Source organism: Electrona antarctica, assembly GCF_951216825.1.
Source record: "Electrona antarctica genome assembly, chromosome: 3".
Taxonomy (NCBI): domain Eukaryota; kingdom Metazoa; phylum Chordata; class Actinopteri; order Myctophiformes; family Myctophidae; genus Electrona; species Electrona antarctica.
Window position 1 is genome coordinate 6,154,208 of NC_136808.1, and position 20,553 is coordinate 6,174,760.

The window sequence follows — 20,553 nt, forward strand, 5'->3', positions numbered from 1 at the left end:
TCACTCAGACACTCACTCACTCACTCACTCACTCACTCACTCACTCAGACACTCAGACACTCACTCACTCACTCACTCAGACACTCACTCACTCACTCACTCACTCAGACACTCAGACACTCAGACACTCACTCACTCACTCAGACACTCAGACACTCAGACACTCAGACACTCACTCACTCACTCACTCACTCACTCACTCACTCAGACACTCAGACACTCACTCACTCACTCACTCACTCACTCACTCACTCACTCACTCACTCACTCACTCACTCACTCAGACACTCAGACACTCACTCACTCACTCACTCAGACACTCATAGACACTCACTCACTCACTCACTCACTCAGACACTCAGACACTCAGACACTCACTCACTCAGACACTCAGACACTCAGACACTCAGACACTCACTCAGACACTCACTCACTCACTCAGACACTCAGACACTCACTCACTCACTCACTCACTCACTCACTCACTCAGACAGACACTCAGTCACTCACTCACTCACTCACTCACTCACTCAGACACTCAGACACTCACTCACTCACTCAGACACTCAGACACTCACTCACTCACTCACTCAGACACTCACTCACTCAGACACTCACTCACTCACTCACTCACTCAGACACTCAGACACTCAGACACTCACTCACTCAGACACTCAGACACTCACTCACTCAGACACTCACTCACTCACTCACTCACTCAGACACTCAGACACTCAGACACTCACTCACTCACTCAGACACTCACTCACTCACTCACTCAGACACTCAGACACTCACTCACTCACTCACTCAGACACTCAGACACTCAGACACTCACTCACTCACTCACTCAGACACTCAGACACTCACTCACTCAGACACTCACTCACTCACTCACTCACTCACTCAGACACTCAGACACTCACTCACTCACTCACTCACTCACTCACTCAGACACTCAGACACTCAGACACTCAGACACTCAGACACTCACTCACTCACTCACTCAGACACTCACTCACTCACTCACTCACTCAGACACTCTCACTCACTCACTCACTCACTCACTCACTCACTCACTCAGACACTCTCACTCACTCACTCACTCACCCACTCACCCACTCACCCACTCACCGTCACATTGAACAGCCTTTGTCATTTCAGGGATCTAGCAGCAAGAAACTGTCTAGTGGGCGACGAGAGCATTGTGAAGATCAGTGATTTTGGTATGTCTCGTGAGCAAGAGGATGGTGTCTATTCTGCCACAGGCACCTTCAGACAGATCCCAGTCAAATGGACGGCCCCCGAGGCCCTCAACTATGGTACGGCCCATTTGCTTCTGACCAAATCTTGGAAAATGCAACAACTCTGTTTGGTTGTGTATAACAGTGGTTCCCAAACCTTTTCGTGTCAAGGACCCCCAAATAAACATTTATTAGGCCACGGACCCCCCATTTGAAAACACTTGCCAGTGACCCCGATAAGGGAGGATTGTTACGGCTCTAGCAATGATTCCGAAACACATTACTTTCATGGACCCCCAGTTTCACACGCATTATGCTACAGACCACCGATTTATTGGCATTTCTATCTCTGGTATACCCCAATTTATATTGTAAAACCACTGTTAATTTAACTCTGAGAGTGTACAAATGGAACCAAATGGTTTCATTTGTACACTCTCAGAGTTACAGACCCATAAGGTTCCTTATATCTCTGAGCTAGGTACCCCCTGGAGCTCCCTCAAGTACCCCTAGGGGTCCCCGGACCCCACTTTGGGAACCACTGGTGTATAACACCTCACAGGTTTTCTGTAAAACACAATATCATGTTTCAGATCTTGGAAGGAAAAAAAAGCATAATATACAGTATAGCTTAATGGTAGTGACAGTTATAGGCCGTGTCTTTGCCAATGCTGCCCCCTGCTTGTGTGTTCAGGTCGTTACACCTCAGAGAGTGACGTGTGGAGCTTTGGTGTCTTGCTATGGGAGACTTTCACAAAGGGAACGATGCCATATGCCAACATGAGCAACCAACAGACACGGGACGAGGTGGAGAAAGGTACGGAAGCATCGAGGAGGAATTTATAAATATGTGCAGTGGTGGAAAAAGTACTTACAGTCTTTTTTTAAGTAAAAGCATCAATTTTTGTCTGGAGTTTGCATGTTCTCCCCGTGTCCCCTAGCCTAGGGTAGGTGATCTAGCCCCCCGAACCCACCTCACCCCTGCCCACTTCGACAGGCTGGAATGGCTTAGGGTCGACGACAGAGTACAGCATCTTGCAATGGGTCTGGTCCACAAGATTCGATACACCACCAAGATACCCATGTACCTGTCTAGATACTTCCTTAATGTTAACGAAGTCCACACCCACAACACCAGAGGGAGTGCAACGAACCATGTACAACCCAGATTCGGCACAAACAAGGGACTAAATTCTTTTCGCTCCTATGCCACCAAAATGTGGAACGCCCTACCAACTGTCATTAAGACATGCGAATCCCTTGACTCCTTCAAAACCGCTCTCAAAGGGCACCTACGGATGGCTGCAATTCGAAACTGGCCCCCGTAAAATCTGAATCCCCCCCCCCCCCGCCCCCCCCTTTTTTTCCCCTCACTGTATATATTTCTTTTCCCTTTTTACCTCCTTTTTGATGAATTCTTTTTTGATGAATTCCTGTTCTGTCTATAGAAGTGTCTATTTGTACGTCTCTAAATGTTTTGATGATTTGAACATGGTGGACCCTGTTGGAAACAAGTGTAATGCTTAATTGGGTCGTCCACTCACAGTTAACAGCCTTTGTATTGAGTTTGTGCTTGAAATGTACTGTAATTCTGCAAACTGTTAATAAATTCTTCAATCAATCAAAACCCTCACAAAAAACATGCAGTAATCCTGGTCTCTAAACTGCCTCCCCCTGGCCAGCTGGGGCACCTGATGGAGGGGAAAGGAACTGGTTGGAATAACGTGTTCCTTCCACGCACTACGTCCAACCAGGGAAACTCCCCCCTGTCAAGTGTAAAGGAGCAACTTGGACACTCAGGCATGAAGGAAGCATGAGTTCAAGTCCGTTGCTCTCCCCATGTCCCCCATATATGGGGACTAGGTTGGCGGAGGGTGTGTAGAGCCCAGGATCACATTAGATAATTGACACAGGGGTGAAAAAATGGGTTACAAAATCGTGGGATAAAAAATATTTAAAAAGAAAAGCATCAATTCTGCAATATAGAAATACTCAGGGGGACACTTCAAAATGTACTTAGTCCTTATGCAGTAGTCATTATGCAGAATGTCTCATATTTCAAGTTTGCAAATGTATAAAAGTCTTTTGAAAATAGCAGATCTATACGGTGCGTCGCGATCACGATGCGGCACATTGTGCGCTTGTAGATCGGCTGTTTTCAAATGGCTGAAACGTATACTGGGCTGAAGTGGTCACTGTATGTTTTGTAATGATAATCTAAATCTACAAGTAACTAAAGCTGTCAAATACAATATGTAGTGGAGTAAAAGTACAATATTTGGATCTGAGATGTAGTGGAGTAGAAGTAGAAATTAGAAATACTCGAGTAAAGTACAAATACCTCAACATTGTACTTTAGTACAGTACTTAACCCATTTTGGGCGGGAACCCCTTTTGGTGTTAGCATTATGTTATGCTTTAGCTATTGAAAAATAGCAGATCTACAAGCTCATAGCGCGCCACCGAGTGGCGCGCTACAAGCTTGTAGGTCTGCTATTTTTGAAAAATCGAAGAACGACTGACATAGAAACATAGCTTTTTCAGAAAACTGTCTGGATTTAGAAGACATTTTTATAATCTGATCTCAGGTAAGGTTGAATTAAGTAAATGTTCTTAGTTATTTTACACCACTGCATGCATATACTGTACTGTACTTTATACAGTACCTCGAGGCAAAAACACCTACATGTACGATGCCGGTAATTCAACACCATCTCACAGAAATACGGCGGAATAGCGCTAAAAGTGAGGAAGGCACGTGCATGGAGGGCCCTGAGCGGCATTGGCCAGTGTATGGAACTCCAACCTCCCCCGACAAATCAAACTCAGCTTCTTCTACACGACGGTAGAATCTGTTCTCCTATAGGGCAGTGAATGCTTAACCTGACTCCGCCAGATGGGGCAGCAGAGAGTACACTCGGTTCCCCCAGTGTACTCTCTGCTGCCCCATCTGGCGGAGTCAGGTTAGTGAATGCTGGAATGCCGGAATATCTTTTACAATTAGTTGCATGCTGAAAATAGCCGATCTACAAGCTTGTAGATCAGCTATTTACAGCAAGTGAAAAACAACCCATTACGACGGCATCAAGGCCCACCAAAATAGTTGACTAAATCTACTGTTGATTTAGTCGACTAAAACTAGACTAACACTAAAACATTCCGGCCAGGTGACTAAAATGTGACTAAAACGAAATGAAAACTATTCAAGAGACCACGACTAAAACTTTAAAAATCTAAATTTGCTGCCAAAAACAACACTGCCTGCATGTATTGTACAGTACCTGTGAGACTACTTCAAAACATTAACCCTTTTTGGTGTTTTAAACATTATGTTATAATTTAGCTATTGAAAAATAGCAGATCTACAAGCTCATAGCGCGCCACCGAGTGGCGCACTACGAGCTTGTAGGTCTGCTATTTTTGAAAAATCGTAAAAATGTGGCGCAAATCTTTGAATATATATATTCTTTCAGAGTGAATGTTTTGAACCCAGGTCTAAATGGGTTTTAAAGACGGTCTCAAGCGTGCACAACACCAGAGGGAGCTCCACAAAGCCTGTTCTACTATGTCACAACAATGTGGAATGTCCTACCAACAGTCCTAAAAACGTCATACAGTATGACTATTGACTCCTTACTCTCCGTCAAAACTGCTCTAACCCATTTTGACACGGGAACGATTCTGCAAATGTCTTCTAAATCCTGACTGTTTTCTTGAAAAAGCTATGTTTTTCTGTCAGTCGTTCTCAAACACTTTCATGTCACTTTTCACGATTCTTCAAAAATAGCAGACCTACAAGCTCGTAGCGCGGCACTCGGTGCCGCGCTATGAGCTTGTAGATCTGCTATTTTTCAATAGCTAAAGCATTACATAATGCAACACCAAAAGGGGTTCCCGCCCAGAATGGGCTAAACGAGCACTTACATGTGGCTGCCGTCCGTAACTGGCCCCTGTAGAAAGTCACACGGGCAGATGTACTGTACACTTGTACAGTCTACCATTCATTGTCAATGGAAGCATGCAGCGACATAAAGATGCATCAGACGCTTGTAACTTCTGCAAAAGCTATACAACAGCTACACTATATGCTGTGTAGCTTTGCATCTTAGTATCTTTATTTTGTCACTATAGCTAATGAAGCTAGAGTGCTTTCTTGGGTTTATCCATTTAGCATCCTTTTGTATGGAACTGTACCACTGTTCTTTTTTTGCAAACTGTTTTTTTGCATAAAGTATTCAATCAATCAATCAATCAATCAATCAATCAATCAATCAATCAATCAATCAATCAATCAATCACAAAGTGTGGTGACACGTTGTGAGCTTGTACATACATAGGTTATTTTTTCTGAATGTTCGCCCCCCAGAAATTCTAGGAACACTAGGATTCAAATTCAATTGTGGTTAAATTAATTCAAACCAGCCAGCCAGCCAGTCAGCCAGCCAGCCAACCAGGGACGGACACACATAGCTACTTAACCCATTGTAGACGGGAACCCCTTTTGGTGTTTTAAACATTTTGTTATAATTTAGCTATTGAAAAATAGCAGATCTACAAGCTCATAGCGCGCCACCGAGTGAAAATACGGCACAAATCTTTGAAAATATATTCTTTCAGAAGGCTTTATTTATTTCGACGTCAGGCCTAAATGTTTAATGGGTTGGTTGCACCACTCAAAAATGTCTCTTCATGTGCATACGGTTACTGTACCATATCATCTAACTGGAAATTCCAACTCTGTGCTCCATGTCTCCCACTAGGGTACCGTCTGCCTGCTCCCGCCGGCTGCCCCTCGGAGGTCTACAGCCTCATGTGTAGCTGCTGGCAGTATGACTCCAGAAACAGACCCACTTTCACCAAACTCCAGGTTGAACTCCGTGCTCTCTACCACAAGTTTCCATGACATGCTTGTTGTTTTGGCTGGAACATCTCTGTGGTTTGTTTTCAGTTAGGCCTCACTCAGACCTTTACTGCATTGCTGTATGCTTGTTGGATGAATGTTGTGTAGTGTCATGGCCGCCCCAATGCATTTCCAATGGAAGTCACATGGTTTGTAGTCCACATTTTGGACTACAAGCTGTTGTATGGCTTTCGGCTGTGTTTCGACTGCGCCCCTCCCCCTCATACAACACAAATGTTGTGTCAAACCATGTGACTCCCATAGGAAATGCATTGGGGCGGCCATGACACTACACAACATTCATCCAACAAGCATACAGCAATGCAGTAAAGGTCTGAGTGAGGCCTTAGAGTTTTACAGTAGTTGTGTACTGTAGCACGTTTCCTATAGATATCTCAGGGTGTGTGTGTGTGCGTGCGCGTGTGCGCGTGCGTGTCGCACACACATACAGTATTACCAGGGTCCAGACATGACTCCAGAACCAACCATGCTCTCATTAGTGTTGACCAATCAGGTGTTGAGAGGGATCAAGTAAAGGCCCTGTATCCATATTGCCTTTCAATATGTGGATTCCATACCCCCAAAGAAAACGCTTAATAATTTATATATATTTATTTTAGGCAAGTGTTAGACAATGTTGACTGATAAGGAATTTGTCTTGAAAACCTGCAGTAGGCACATTATGTTGCCCTGACAGACGCCCTCCAGAAATATCTCTATCTGTATTTATTGAGTGAACAACTTAAACACCATTTCACCACTTTTGCCTTAAAACACATTTCCATAACAATTAATTTCATGAATGGGAGACTGAGTGGTAGGGGGAAAAACACATTGGTGTGTTGTTTGGTTTTTTTAATGTTTTTTTTTTGTGGCTTTCGCCTTTATTTTATATATTTTATGGAGGGACAGACAGTAGGCTGACATGAAATGGGGAGAGAGATGGGGGGAAGACATGCAGTAAAGGCCGTCGGGATCGGGAGTCGAACCCGCGGCACACTGCTAGACTGGATTAGCTATTTTAATGCTAACATAATGCTAACACCAAAAGGGGTTCCCGCCCAAAATGGGCTAGATGTCTCCACACAACCACTGGTTATTGTTTAATAGCATCCTAGGCAATGCAGTAACAGCATATTAGACTATATATATATGAATATATGTTTTTCTTGTAAATGAGAGAAAGTAAAGGAGTCCTCACCACAAAAGTACTATTTCCGCCTAAATTAATGTATGTTTAAAGGACAATATGTCAGTATTTCTTTAGATAAATTACATTCTGACTGATGGGGATGTACACCGTCACCTGGTTCATACCTCAGCAAATGAAGATAAGAGTATTCTCAAGTTATAGGCTTTTTTGTCACCTTTGCCCTATTCGGATTAGCCTTTTTCAGAGATTGGGGTAGGTCTAAAGAATATAATATATAATAGCCAAAAAAACTACAATCCATTTAATATATGGGAGACCCTAAAGATAAGAAAAAACATGGTTGTGTTTGGTTCTACCTCGGGTAGGGGTATCTAAAAAACGAAAACCTTTTTTGAGTACTTGCTACAGGACTAAGTGGCCCCCGTAAAATCTGAATCCCCCCCCCCCCACACACACACACCCCTTTTCCCCTCACTGTATGTCTTTTCTCTTTTTACCTCCTTTTATGATGATTTCCTGTTTTTAGTTATATAGAAGTGTATATTTGTACATCTCTACATGTTCTGATGAATTGAAAATGGTGGACCCTGTTGTAAACAAGTGTAATGCTTCATGGTGTCGTCCACAGTTAACATTGAGTTGTGCTTTAAATGTATTGATTGATTGATTGATTGAAGAATTTATTAACAGTTTGCAGAATTACAGTACATTTCAAGCACAAACTCAATACAAAGGCTGTTAACTGTGAGTGGACGACCCAATTAAGCATTACACTTGTTTCCAACAGGGTCCACCATGTTCAAATCATCAAAACATTTAGAGACGTACAAATAGACACTTCTATAGACAGAACAGGAATTCATCATAAAGGAGGTAAAAAGGGTAAAAAGGGAAAAGAAACATATACAGTGAGGGGAAAAAAAGGGGTGGGCGGTGGGGGGGATTCACGTTCAGCTCCGTTAATTTGTTTGTTTTCCTTGGAGGAGCTGCGTTGGGTCCCCAAGTCGGCTCCGTGGCCGTACCTTGAGTTGGCTGTGTGGCCGTGACCGTCTCTTTTGTTGTCCTTGCGTTGGGTCCCCAAGTTGGCTCAGTGGCCATACCTTGAGTTGGCTGTGTGGCCGCGACCGTCTCTTGTGTTGTCCTTGCGTTCGTGTTTGAGGGATTCCGATTTTACAGGGGCCAGTTTCGAATTGCAGCCATCCGTAGGTGCCCTTTGAGAGCGGTTTTGAAGGAGTCAAGGGATTCGCATGTCTTAATGACAGTTGGTAGGGCGTTCCACATTTTAGTGGCATAGGAGCGAAAAGAATTTAGTCCCTTGTTTGTGCCGAATCTGGGTTGTACATGGTTCGTTGCACTCCCTCTGGTGTTGTGGGTGTGGACTTCGTTAACATTAAGGAAGTATCTAGACAGGTACATGGGTATCTTGGTGGTGTATCGAATCTTGTGGACCAGACCCATTGCAAGATGCTGTACTCTGTCGTCGACCCTAAGCCATTCCAGCCTGTCGAAGTGGGCAGGGGTGAGGTGGGTTCGGGGGGCTAGATCAAGTAGGAGCCTGACCAGTTTGTTTTGGGAAGTCTGGAGCCTGGTTTTAAGGGCCTTTGAGGTGCTGTGGTACCAGGAGGTGCATGCATAGTCAAAGAAACCCTGTACAAGGGCTCCTGTTAAGGTCTTCAAGGTGTTTTTGTTGACCAGTGAGGAGATCCTGTAGAGGAATCTTGTTCTATGGTTGACTTTTTTGATTACGTTGGTGGCCATTTTATCACCGGAAAGATTAGCCTCCAGGATGGAACCTAGGTAGGTAATTTCATCTTTACGTGTGATAACATTGTCACCCACTCTAACCAAGAAGCCATTTGCCTTGCTGAGGTTACTAATAGAGCCAAAGAGAATGGATTCAGTTTTTCCCAGGTGTAAAGATAGTTTGTTATCAGCGAGCCAGGTGCAGATTCTACCGAGTTCAGAGCTGAGGGCATTTTCAACCTGCAGTTTGTCCCTGTCCGAGACCAGCAGTGCTGAGTCATCTGCGAACAGGAACAAGTTGCAGTCACAGGCTGAAGTCATGTCGTTTACATATATTAGGAACAGTAGAGGCCCTAGTATGCTTCCTTGTGGAACGCCACAGCTCACTGGGAGGGGGGGGGACAGTGTTCCGTTCACTTCCACCATCTGTTCTCTCCCCTCCAGGTAGGATTGCATCCAGCTCACTGATGTGCTATCGAAACCAATTGCTTTTAGCTTGTTAACCAGTATGGAGTGGTTCACGGTGTCAAAAGCCTTTTGGAGGTCCAGCATGACCATGCCGCAGTATTTGCCAGCGTCCACCTCTTGTTTGATGTGGTCGCTCAAATAGAGGAGGCATGTGTCAGTGGAGTGGGATGTTCTGAAGCCAGATTGGAACTCGTACAATAATTTATTAGTGGCAAGATACTTTTCAACCTGTTCATAGACTATTTTTTCCATCACTTTCGAGATGGAACTAAGAATAGAAATAGGGCGGTAGTTGCCGGGGTCTAATTTACTCCCTTTCTTGTGCAAGGGGGTTACTTTGGCCAGTTTGAAATCTTGGGGGACCTGTCCCTGTTTGATGGAGAGGTTTACTGTAATTCTGCAAACTGTTAAGAAACAACCAAAACTATACAGCCTTCCTTGCTTCTCTTGCCTGTGAGTTTCAGAATGGATTTCAGAGAAGATTTTTTACAGCCTTCAACATACATATGATTTTTACTTTATCCGTTTGGCCCTCCAGCGTAGTCGGGCTTCTTCTGTCATTGACCATGTTGTAGAAACATCTCACGAAGCTCTGTGATTTATTGCCAATAAGCTAAGCTTAGCCACTAATGAACCCATGATCCACTTCTGACACCACTTTTTTCCCCCATATGGTCATAGCGGTTACGATTCCGGTTTCACCCAGGTTTCACCCGGGTTGGGCTCCCCGCTGTGTATGGGAACGACTCTTTCCGCTATAGCCCCTCCTTTCATGTCCAGCGTTGAGGGTTTGTGTAAACACAGACATTGAAGACAAAAGTGAGGACGCAAATTGTGATTGGCCAGAATGAGATGATGTGTGATGAGATGACGTATGATGATAAGAGCGCCCCTCACTTCACACGGGTGTGATTCTTTTAATATCCTTTCAGCGTCGTTGTATAATTGTACCAGTGACTGTATGCTTTAGCAAAATTAGGTATTCAATCAATCAATCAATCAAACGAGTTAACGACAAACAGGTGTTGCCAACCTTGTGAATACTCCGTCTTAAAATTAGGCCTCCTCCCTAATGTCACTCAGGGGGCAGTATTATGCGTGTCTTAAGTACCAGGTCTTATTACGTAACTTAAGACCTGGAGGCGTGGTCAATGCTGTTTGGCCACTCAGAATAGCCAAATGGCATTGATCACGCCTCCAGGTCTTAAGTTAAGTAATAAGACCTGGTACTTAAGACACGCATAATACTGTGTCTGATAGACCTACCAGAGACATCTAGAACATGGTGCCTCCTCCTACACCGCGTTTTGAATACCCTCCTCCATGCAGGGCCAGAACTGCCATATTTAAATATAACTAAAGGAATTACATGAAATAATAAAGACATAAATGTAGAAATAAAAGTGCACCCTGCGGTCCGCCTCGGTGATGGCAGACTGCTGGGCGAGTGCTGGTGCTTTGGCATGGGGGGGGGGGGGGGTCAGATCAACATATGGAATGAATTCTGTACTTCCCATATAAGGAGCATGTCTTGAGTGTACAGGGTTTGATGAGGTCAGATCAACCTATGAAAACAGGTCAGCTCCATGCAGTATGTGGAGAGGGTTGACATTGGCCTATCTCACAGCATTTCCCCGCCCCCTTTCCACGCCCCCTTTTGGAGCTAATGGTGTTATTTTTTCTGCGGTCCATAGACTTCCATGTTAAAAGAGGTATTTTCACAAGCCACAAACTACCGTTTTGTAAAGGTAAGGTTTATTCTACTTATTTGAGTTGTTATACCATTGTGTTTTCTTCATATTATTATCGGTCTTTGACATTTTAACATTAGGAAATGTACTTAGATTCTCCAGAGAAAAAAGGTGTAAATGCCTAATGTTAAATGACACCACTAGCTACCGGAAGGGGGCGTGGAAAGGGGGCTGTGAGATAGGCCTATTGACAGCTGCCCCTGTCCCAAGCAAGAGTGCTTATCAGCCAAGCGATCAGCGTTGGGCTTCTCATGCGTAACTTGTTCTGTACTCATGTAAAGTAGCAGGTGATGTAAAGATCATACTTTCTCTGAACCCACGTAGTTGATCATGAGACAGATCACACTTAACTTGTTGTGACAGCAGTGGTGTAAAGTAACTAATTACATGTACTTAAGTACTATACTTAACCCATTTTGACCTGAGATCAAATTCTAAAAATGTCTTCTACATCCTGACAGTTTTCTGAAAAAGCTATGTTTCTATGTCAGTCGTTCTTCGATTTTTCAAAAATAGCAGACCTACAAGCTCGTAGCTTGTAGATCTGCTATTTTTCAATAGCTAAAGCATAACATAATGCTAACACCAAAAGGGGTTCCCGCCCAAAATGGGTTAAATAAAGTTGTGAGGTATTTGTACTTTACTTCTACTCCACTACATCTCCAAACATTGTACTTTTAACTCCACTACATTTATTTGAAAACTTTAGATACTATTTACTTTGTGATTTTGATTATTATTACAAAACATACAGTAACCACTTCAGCCCTATGTACATTATGGCCATTTGAAAATAGCCGAAGTGAGCTTGTAGATCTGCTATTTTCAAAATATTTTTTTATACCTTTGAAAACTTGTCAAACCATAATGAGTACTTTTACTTTTGATATACTTTAACCCATTTAGGCCTGACGTCGAAATTTAAAAAATGTCTTTTTAAAATGTCATTTTTTTCTGAAAAACCTCATGTTTCTATATCAGTGGTTCTCAATATTTCATGTCAAGGACCCCAAAAAATTATATGTAATATTCCGCCGACCCCCATCTGAAAATATGTTGTTCCAGGGACCCCCCAGAAGCAAAGATTTGAGTTAAAAACTGAAACTCTGAAAGAATATATTCAAAGATTTGAGGCACATTTTCACGATTTTTCATAAATAGCAGACCTACAAGTGAGCTATGAGCTTGTAGATCTGCTATTTTTCAAATAGCAGATCGGGTTAATGGGTTAATTACATTTTGATGCCAATACTTTAGTACTTTTTACTCAAGTACATGAGTGATTACTGACTACCACCACATGGTAGACAGAAGACACGTGCATGGTTGATAGGCAGGGATGACACCGATAGTCTGATACTCCCACTTGCAGCTCTGAAAGGGTTCAGCTGAAGTTCATTTCATGTCTGAATCCTGTCTAGACCCAGCTGTCTGTCACCAGCACTGCAATAATGGACTTGTTGAATCGTGCAGCTTTGAAATGTAGCCTAATACATTTCAGTGTAGATTATACATTACTTATTCATTCTATAATTCATTGTTCAATAAGAACATGAGTCATCATTATTAGCCACTAATTGCTTCAGTTTATATGGATTCTGTCAGCTGAGGAATGCCAACGTGAAAAATGCAGTTGCAGAACGAGTACTAATAAGTCAACTCGTTGCATAAGTTCGATTTTACTCGAGCGCCCGAGACAAGAAAATGACATTATGCAATGCTTTCTATTACCTTCTGCATTTCTTTTTTCTTCCTTTCCCTTGCCTGTACTAAAATTGGAATTATTAATGTTAAAAAAAAAAAAAATCAAACTCAACAATTTATTTTCTTCATAAATCATCGTTATTGAAACATAATTCCGGTAAATGGAGTCATCGTAGCGATAGACTTCATATGTCCTGCCACCGTATATAAGGCACCGATTTGGCCATAATTCATCTGCCAAAAAGAAGACAAGAAATACCTGCATTAATGAAGGTGTGTCGTACAGACACACAGTGTCTGTACGACAGTCAGCGGTCGCCGTTACGCTTTGGATATGAAAGATACTCATGACAGGTTTAGAGACTGATTGCTCAACCGCGTCTCACTTTTAAAACAATCTTCGCCTGTCGAGCATGTTCTGCGACTTTCCATCTTCACCTGACAGTCCCGTGATTTGGAGGATTGCCTCTAGCCCCGGGCTGCGTGCTAACCGAAGGATTGCATACTGTACACCAACATCCATTCACTTCGTTACAGTATCCATATTATGAAACATGATCACCCTGTACTGTATAACCTATACTGTAAAATATAACAAAGTTTAAATCGCACCACAAAGACATGCATATCATATTTTAACTACTGCATAGCATTATTGAAACCTTTCTGACGCAAGCTTTTAATATTGTATGCATTACAATTTGTACCAAAAGCTTAAAACTCCTGGTGAACACCAGTTTTGGCCCTCGTTGCCACCGAAGCCCATTATAAATAAAAGAAAGAAAATGAAATTCTATTGTGCATGTAATGTGCATGTCATCACCTGACATGCAGATTAGAGCAAAGATCAAAATATGGATAAAAAATTAAATAAATTAAAAAAAATATATATATATTTTTTTTTTTTCTCCAAAAAGGCATCCAAAGGCGCCAATGGCACTCGCGGCCACCAGGGGCAGGCGTCCAAAGGCGTCATGTGGCACTGAGACAGTAATAGCCACAACTGTAGAAGAATTTACAGGACAATACAGAAGAATAAAAAGAAAAGCTAGTGAATTTAATTTGTCAACAGCAAAGACCGTTCGACTCCAGCAGCTTGTAGGTCTGCTATTTTCACCCAAGATATTTAGTGTCGAGTGAAAACAACAGTGTCCTAATATAGAGCCCTGGTGGACTCCGATGAACTATTGTTTGTTTATCGTTTTTTTAGCTCGACGTTCTTTTTATGTTCAGCTCTTAGAGTTGCATCTAATCTGACGTATGATGACTATAAATACATTTTGATTGATTCATGACGGACACATACTGCATGTAGCATAAATATCAGTGGCATTTATTCATGTTATAATTCCAAGCTCCGATACTACTCACTTCACACTTTGACTTTGTAGAATCTTATTCTTTCAAATCCATGTGGTATTGTGTACTGTGTACCATGTGGTATTGTGTACTTACTGTTTACCATGTCTGTACCGCACAGTTTGGGCCCTGACAAGGGCTCTTGGGGCCCTTCATTGGCCGTTTATTGTGTTAAATTTAGGTCTAAAAGATGATTAAAAAAACTGGGAAATGTTTTATATAGGACAGGGGTTCTCAACGTTTTAGGCTGGGGACCCCCGGAAATGCTTTGGCCATGTCTCGCAACCCCCGCCCCGCCCGCCCCCACTCCCCACCACCAATACAAACTGACTGCAAAAATAACCTTAATAATAGAGAAAATATATCATAAATGAATACTGAAAACAGATATGAATACTGAAACCAGATATAATCATTAAGGAAAGTTTATGCATGCACTTATGTGTACTATGTAAACTCTTAATTATCATTTTCCAGCCATTCAGTTGCAAAAATAAATAAATATTATTATTTTTTAATCATTTGGGGACCCCCCCAAAATAATTAGGCGACCCCCCCATGGGTTAAGAACCCCTGATATATAGGGTGCTGCACATGTGTAATCTTACTCTGGCACATAACCGGAAAAGTAGCATATCAGAGGCGTTTATGAACAATTAAAGATATTTTGGGCGGGAACCCCTTTTGGTGTTTTAACTAAGCATTTTGTTATACTTTAGCTATTGAAAAATAGCAGATCTACAAGCTTGTAGGTCTGCTATTTTTGAAAAATCGTGAAAATGCGGCACAAATCTTTGAATATATATTCTTTCAGAAGACTTATTTTTTTTATTTCGACGTCAGGCCTAAATGGGTTAAAGACAGATGTGATTTAGGAAGGATTACAAACAGCTGTGTCAGTAGATTACTGTCTGTTACACAGGCGGGGCCCAAAAGGTAGATCGCGATCTACCAGTAGATCACAAAGGCTGTGCAGGTAGATCACATGACATGCCCGTAAAGAATATTACATTTTAACCCATTTTGACCTGGGAACGATTCTACAAATGTCTTCTAAATTATGACAATGAAAAACCCAGGTTTCTGTCAGTGGTGCTCAACCTTTTTCATGTCAAGGACCCCCAGACTTATCTGTATTTGGCCACAGACCTCCATCTGAAAATATGTTGTTCCAGGAACCCCCCAAAAGCAAAGATATGAGTTAAAAACGTTATATATAAATTATATAAATATATTAAAAAAAATATATTCCAAATTTGCACCACATTTTCACGATTTTTAAAAAATAGCAGAGTGGCACGCTATGAGCTTGTAGATCTGCTATTTTTCAATAGCTAAAGTATAACATAATGCTTAAAACACCGAAAGGGGTTCCCGCCCAAAATGGGTTAATATAAGAAAACTATTCTTGGCATCTGCCACTTGGTGACTTTGATTGACATAAAAAAGGACCTGTCAGTTTTTTATACCGATGTCGATATGATCTTATCTGTATTAAAAAATTATAATTTTGTCCATTCTGGAAAAAAGGCTTATAAACCTAAAACGTATAAAACTGAATTTGAAAAACCAATGCGTCTTTATTCCCAAACTAGGAATGCCCCATTATTGAAATGTTGGCCCAATTGTTGACTCTTTTGAAAGCCTCTCTAGAAAACACTGATAGAATTCGCAGCCTTCATCATCACAAAAGTCCTGGGGGGGGGGGGGTCATCAGTGTCCATGAGGCGGTTTTGGCGAAAGGGCCTTTCTGTGTGGAGTTTGCATGTTCTCCCCGTGTCCCCTAGGGTAGGTACCCTCACAAAACACATGCAGTAATCCTGGTCTCTAAACTACCTCCCCCTGGCCAGCCGGGGCGCCTGATGGAGGGGAAAGGAACTGGTTGGAATAACGTGTTCCGTTACATCCAACCGGGGAAACTTCCCCCTGTCAGGTGAAGGAAGCATGAGGTCAGTCCGTTGCCCTCCCCAGGTTGGCAGAGGGAGTTGTAGCGACCAGCATTACATTAGATAATTGACACTGGGGGGAAAAATGGGTTACAAATTATATAAAAATAATTATAAAAAGGAAATGGCATGTAATTATTCCATTCCATAACGATGTTTGATAGAAGTGATGTGGAAAATGGTTGTAGAGGAGGTTGTTTGCATCTAGTGTTTGCTATTGGATAGCGTTACGATGCAGTACTGTACTTTCTTTGCAAAGCTATAGTTAATTTGCTATTTTAACATTGGTTCACATTCACACACAACCTGCAATTCAGTCACACAAACAGCTACAGTCTTCATCAAATGACAGGTCTTGGCAAGCGCAAACATATCAATGACAGCGATCCTTCCTACTGCCAAAACCCTGCTCCCTTCTTTAGAATCAGACGTTTGATGTATCGTCAGACATTTCAATTACTCCTTTTTCCTTCTGTCGTTGAAAGCTATGAGACCTTGCCTTTATTATGTAGCTCTGCAAGGTTGGGTGTGGAGAGATCAATGACAATTGCCATGGCAGCAGTGCTTGTTATTATGCAAGCGAGTTTGGCCTGGTTAGTAAATAGTAACAGACAACATGTTACAGAAAAGGAGCAGGTGGAATGGTACTGTACGGTACGGTACGGTACGGTACGGTACGGTACGGTATGGTATGGTACGGTACGGTATATGGTATAGTACGGGCTAAATAATGCTCTGCTACAACAGCAGGAGGAGATGGGGGCAACATAGAAACTTATTTTAAGCTTGCAGATGACAGTCTTTGGTTGCTCTTTTAGTCTTTATTGAGTGCCGTTAGTGTGCTATAGTCAAAGCTGAATCTTTTGTCCAGTGTTTCCAAATTATTTCAAACGTTTTCAATAACCATCTCAACTGGGCAGAGGCAAGGAAGCAACCAGGTGCTCAGGAGGTGTGCAGGTATAAAAAATGTAAAAATAGTAAAAAGGGTGCTCCTGGAATCAATCGGGATAACACATCGATATAGAACAAAGAGGAGATCCGGGAACACTTAATGTTAAAAGGAGGAAAACTTTATTGAACATTTCGGTTCAATAAAGTTTTCCTCCTTTTAACATTAAGTGTGCCCGGATCTCCTCTTTGTTCTATAACCATCTCAACTGGTTATTATATCTGATGTGGCGTAGTAGGGTTAAATGCACTGAGGGTGTACTTGCTACTGTCCACAATAAGTGTTTCCTGGAAATGCAAGAACGATAATGTGATTTATTCTGTGATATTCATTGATGACGCGGAGGACGGGCCAGTGTGCATACTGTACGCTGTGGCACCACAATGGCTGTGACTAACAGAGGAGGAATCCAGGCACTGTACACTGTACCGTGCAGGACGGTGCAGAGGGAGATGACAGGGCGATATACAGTAGGAGACAGCCAGGTAGCTGACTGTCTGTGGGTTACAGTGACTGACCGGCTACTGTATACAGTACTTTAAAAAAATGATATGACTCTCAGATAACCTTCAACCAGCGTGCTATGCTCTGAGGAATAGATCACATTTTGCCGTGTAGTGTCTCTCACAATGGCCCAACACGTCACACGACTGGTTTTCTTACATGCTGATAGAAATCAGCCCTGCGGTTACACACAACTTCCCTTTCATACAATTTACAATTTAGGCATTTAGCAGACGCTCTTAATCCAGAGCGATTTACATTAGGCAAGAACAAAAGCATGGGAATACATCACATATATAAAATGCATTTATCATGAAACATGCGTAAGCTAAGAACGTAACTAGAACATATCTATATAATGACACTATACATATAAACTATACATATATACTATACTATGCTATACATATGTACTATGAAGTGCTATGACTACATACAATGCAATTATTGTGCTGTCTACATGACATGCTATAAGTCTGTTTCAAATGCTATCCAAGTCTAAAAAGTGCTATCTAAGGGGGTAGGATAAGTGCTATGGGCCATGATGGAGTCTGAAAAGGTGGGTTTTCAGACTACGGCGGAAGATTGGGAGTGATGCTGCAGTTCTGATTGCAACGGGGAGTGCATTCCACAGTTTTGGGGCCAGAAGGGAGAAGAGTTTGGGACGTGTGGAGTGTTGTCCCGGCGTACAGTAACACGTCACCCTCGCTGACCCATAGGCATTGCTGGGACGGCACTATTAAGTGGTTCCCCCTCCTGCCTGACCGACTGGACCTACCAAGTTTCTTGGAAAGGTTTGCTTTCATCCCCCCCGAACCCTCCTAACTGAGGTCCCACACGGACCTCAGTTGCTCCCCTCCTTTTCTCCCTGTACACTAAATCTCTTGGCGCTGTCATCACTGCTCACAATCTATCTTATCACTGCTATGCCGATGACACTCAACGGTTTCTATCTATTACGTTGGTGTTGCTCATTCAAAACACACATTACAGCGGTCACTCCATCCTGTCTTAGAGTATATATGAATAGAGACGGCACCGGATTTCTCCTCTCAGCCACTTGCATTAAGTTGCTCAAAAGCGCATGAGGCGATTTCACTCCTCCTTCCGGTTAGGAACAGAGTGCATTCTGGGAAGAATTGGGCCAAATCGTGAACTCGCTGTGCCGTTGACGATCATTGCACGCGTTCCACGTATGAAACAGCGTTCACGTGTCATCATGAACGTGCGCAATGATAGTCAGCGGACCAGAATTGGCCCAGCGCTGCAATACCAAATTTGGCCACTATGTCCATTTCGCCTCAGGGTTTCCTCCGCATCCTGTAGGTTTACAAAGGATTAGACCAGGGTCAGCCCAGCTTTCTTATCCAGACATCAGTCATATCAAAACTCTCCTTACTGGCATAGTTGGGTCGTTTATACGGAAGTTCCATGACCGCGGAGAGCAAAGGTCAGTTTCTCAATGGATTTGTCATCTGGGAGGGTTATTAAAACCCATTTTGACTAATCAAATTATCACTTTGCATTACCTTTAAAACCCATTTTGACCTGAGATCAGATTCTTCTACATCCTGACAGTTTTCTGAAAACTGTCAGGATGTACACCGTCGGTGTGTGAATGTGGGAAGTGAGGACGCTGGCGTCGAATGTTCGCCGCTTCACCTCCCAATGTATGAATGAATGAACCGTTGTAAAGCGCTTTGAGCACTTGGAAAAGCGCTATAAAAATGCAATTAATTATTATTATTATTATTATTACCATGTCTCACAAAAGCCAATGAATGTCTTGATGATGGTGTATAATATTATTAGGTCTACTATATGTATTAGGCCTACAGTATCTACTACACAGAGAAGCCTAAACATTGACACTTGCATTATTACAGTATGTACTGTATTCTGTACATCAGACCAAAACAATTCCCAGCAGAACAGCTACAGCATTTGCACGCAACTAGTATTACCTGGGGGTAATAGTTACGGAGGATGACGTAACGGGATGTCTGTGATTTAAGACCTGTGTGAATTGGCCATATCCGTAATGTGTCAAGTAATAATTCCAGGGCCATCACCATTATGGCAAACAACTAATAACTAATAACTAACTAGTCTTGTGACATTCATCATTGATGTTGACGTTTAAACTCTAGACGGGCCTGCCCCAACGTTATTAGTGCAGCCGCACCTGGCAGCCGCCGAAAATTAGGGTTCTCAACAGGCACGAAAATGAAGGCCCGGCCCTACCTCATCAAACCCTGTACACTCAAGAGAATGTCCCCCCGCTACCACCCGTAGATCTCCATATACTGTATGGAGCTGACCTGTTCTGACAATCCATTATGTTGATCTGGCCCTCATCAAACCCTGTACACTCAAGAGAATGTCCCCCCGCTACCGCCCGTAGATCTCCATATAGGCTACTGTATGGAGCTGACCTGTTCTGACATTCCATATGTTGATCTGACCTCATCAAACCCTGTACACTCAAGACATGTTCCTTATATGGCCAGTACAGAATTTATTCCATGTTGGTCTGACCCCCCCCATGCCAAAGCGCCAGCGCTCGCCCAGCAGTCTGCCGTCAATGAGACGGGTGCGTGCACCCGATACCTCGCCCTCAGGCGTCTTACTGGTAATGTTTTGATCTGGCTCTCTGTGTGTGTGTGTGTGTGTGTGTGTGTGTGTGTGTGTGTGTGTGTGTGTGTGTGTGTGTGTGTGTGAGTGTGTGAGTGAGTGAGTGAGTGAGTGAGTGTGTGCGTGCGTGCGTGTGTGTGTGTGTGTGTGTGTGTGTGTGTGTGTGTGTGCGGGTGTGCGTGCGTGTGTTCATGTCTT

The 20,553-nt window shown here is 42.7% G+C and overlaps 1 protein-coding gene across 1 annotated transcript in view; it reads left to right on the forward strand.

Annotated features, from left to right (window-relative positions):
- fes (FES proto-oncogene, tyrosine kinase) overlaps window positions 1-6,147 on the forward strand; it is a gene marked incomplete at both ends in the record, with an annotated part of 26,711 nt that extends 20,564 nt beyond the window's left edge. Inside the window, 3 exons of the mRNA XM_079497445.1 lie at window positions 1,165-1,322; window positions 1,939-2,061; window positions 6,005-6,147. Coding sequence (XP_079353571.1) covers window positions 1,165-1,322; window positions 1,939-2,061; window positions 6,005-6,147 — 424 coding nt within the window. The remainder of the gene's footprint in view (window positions 1-1,164; window positions 1,323-1,938; window positions 2,062-6,004) is intronic.
- Between the last annotated feature and the right edge of the window lie 14,406 nt (window positions 6,148-20,553).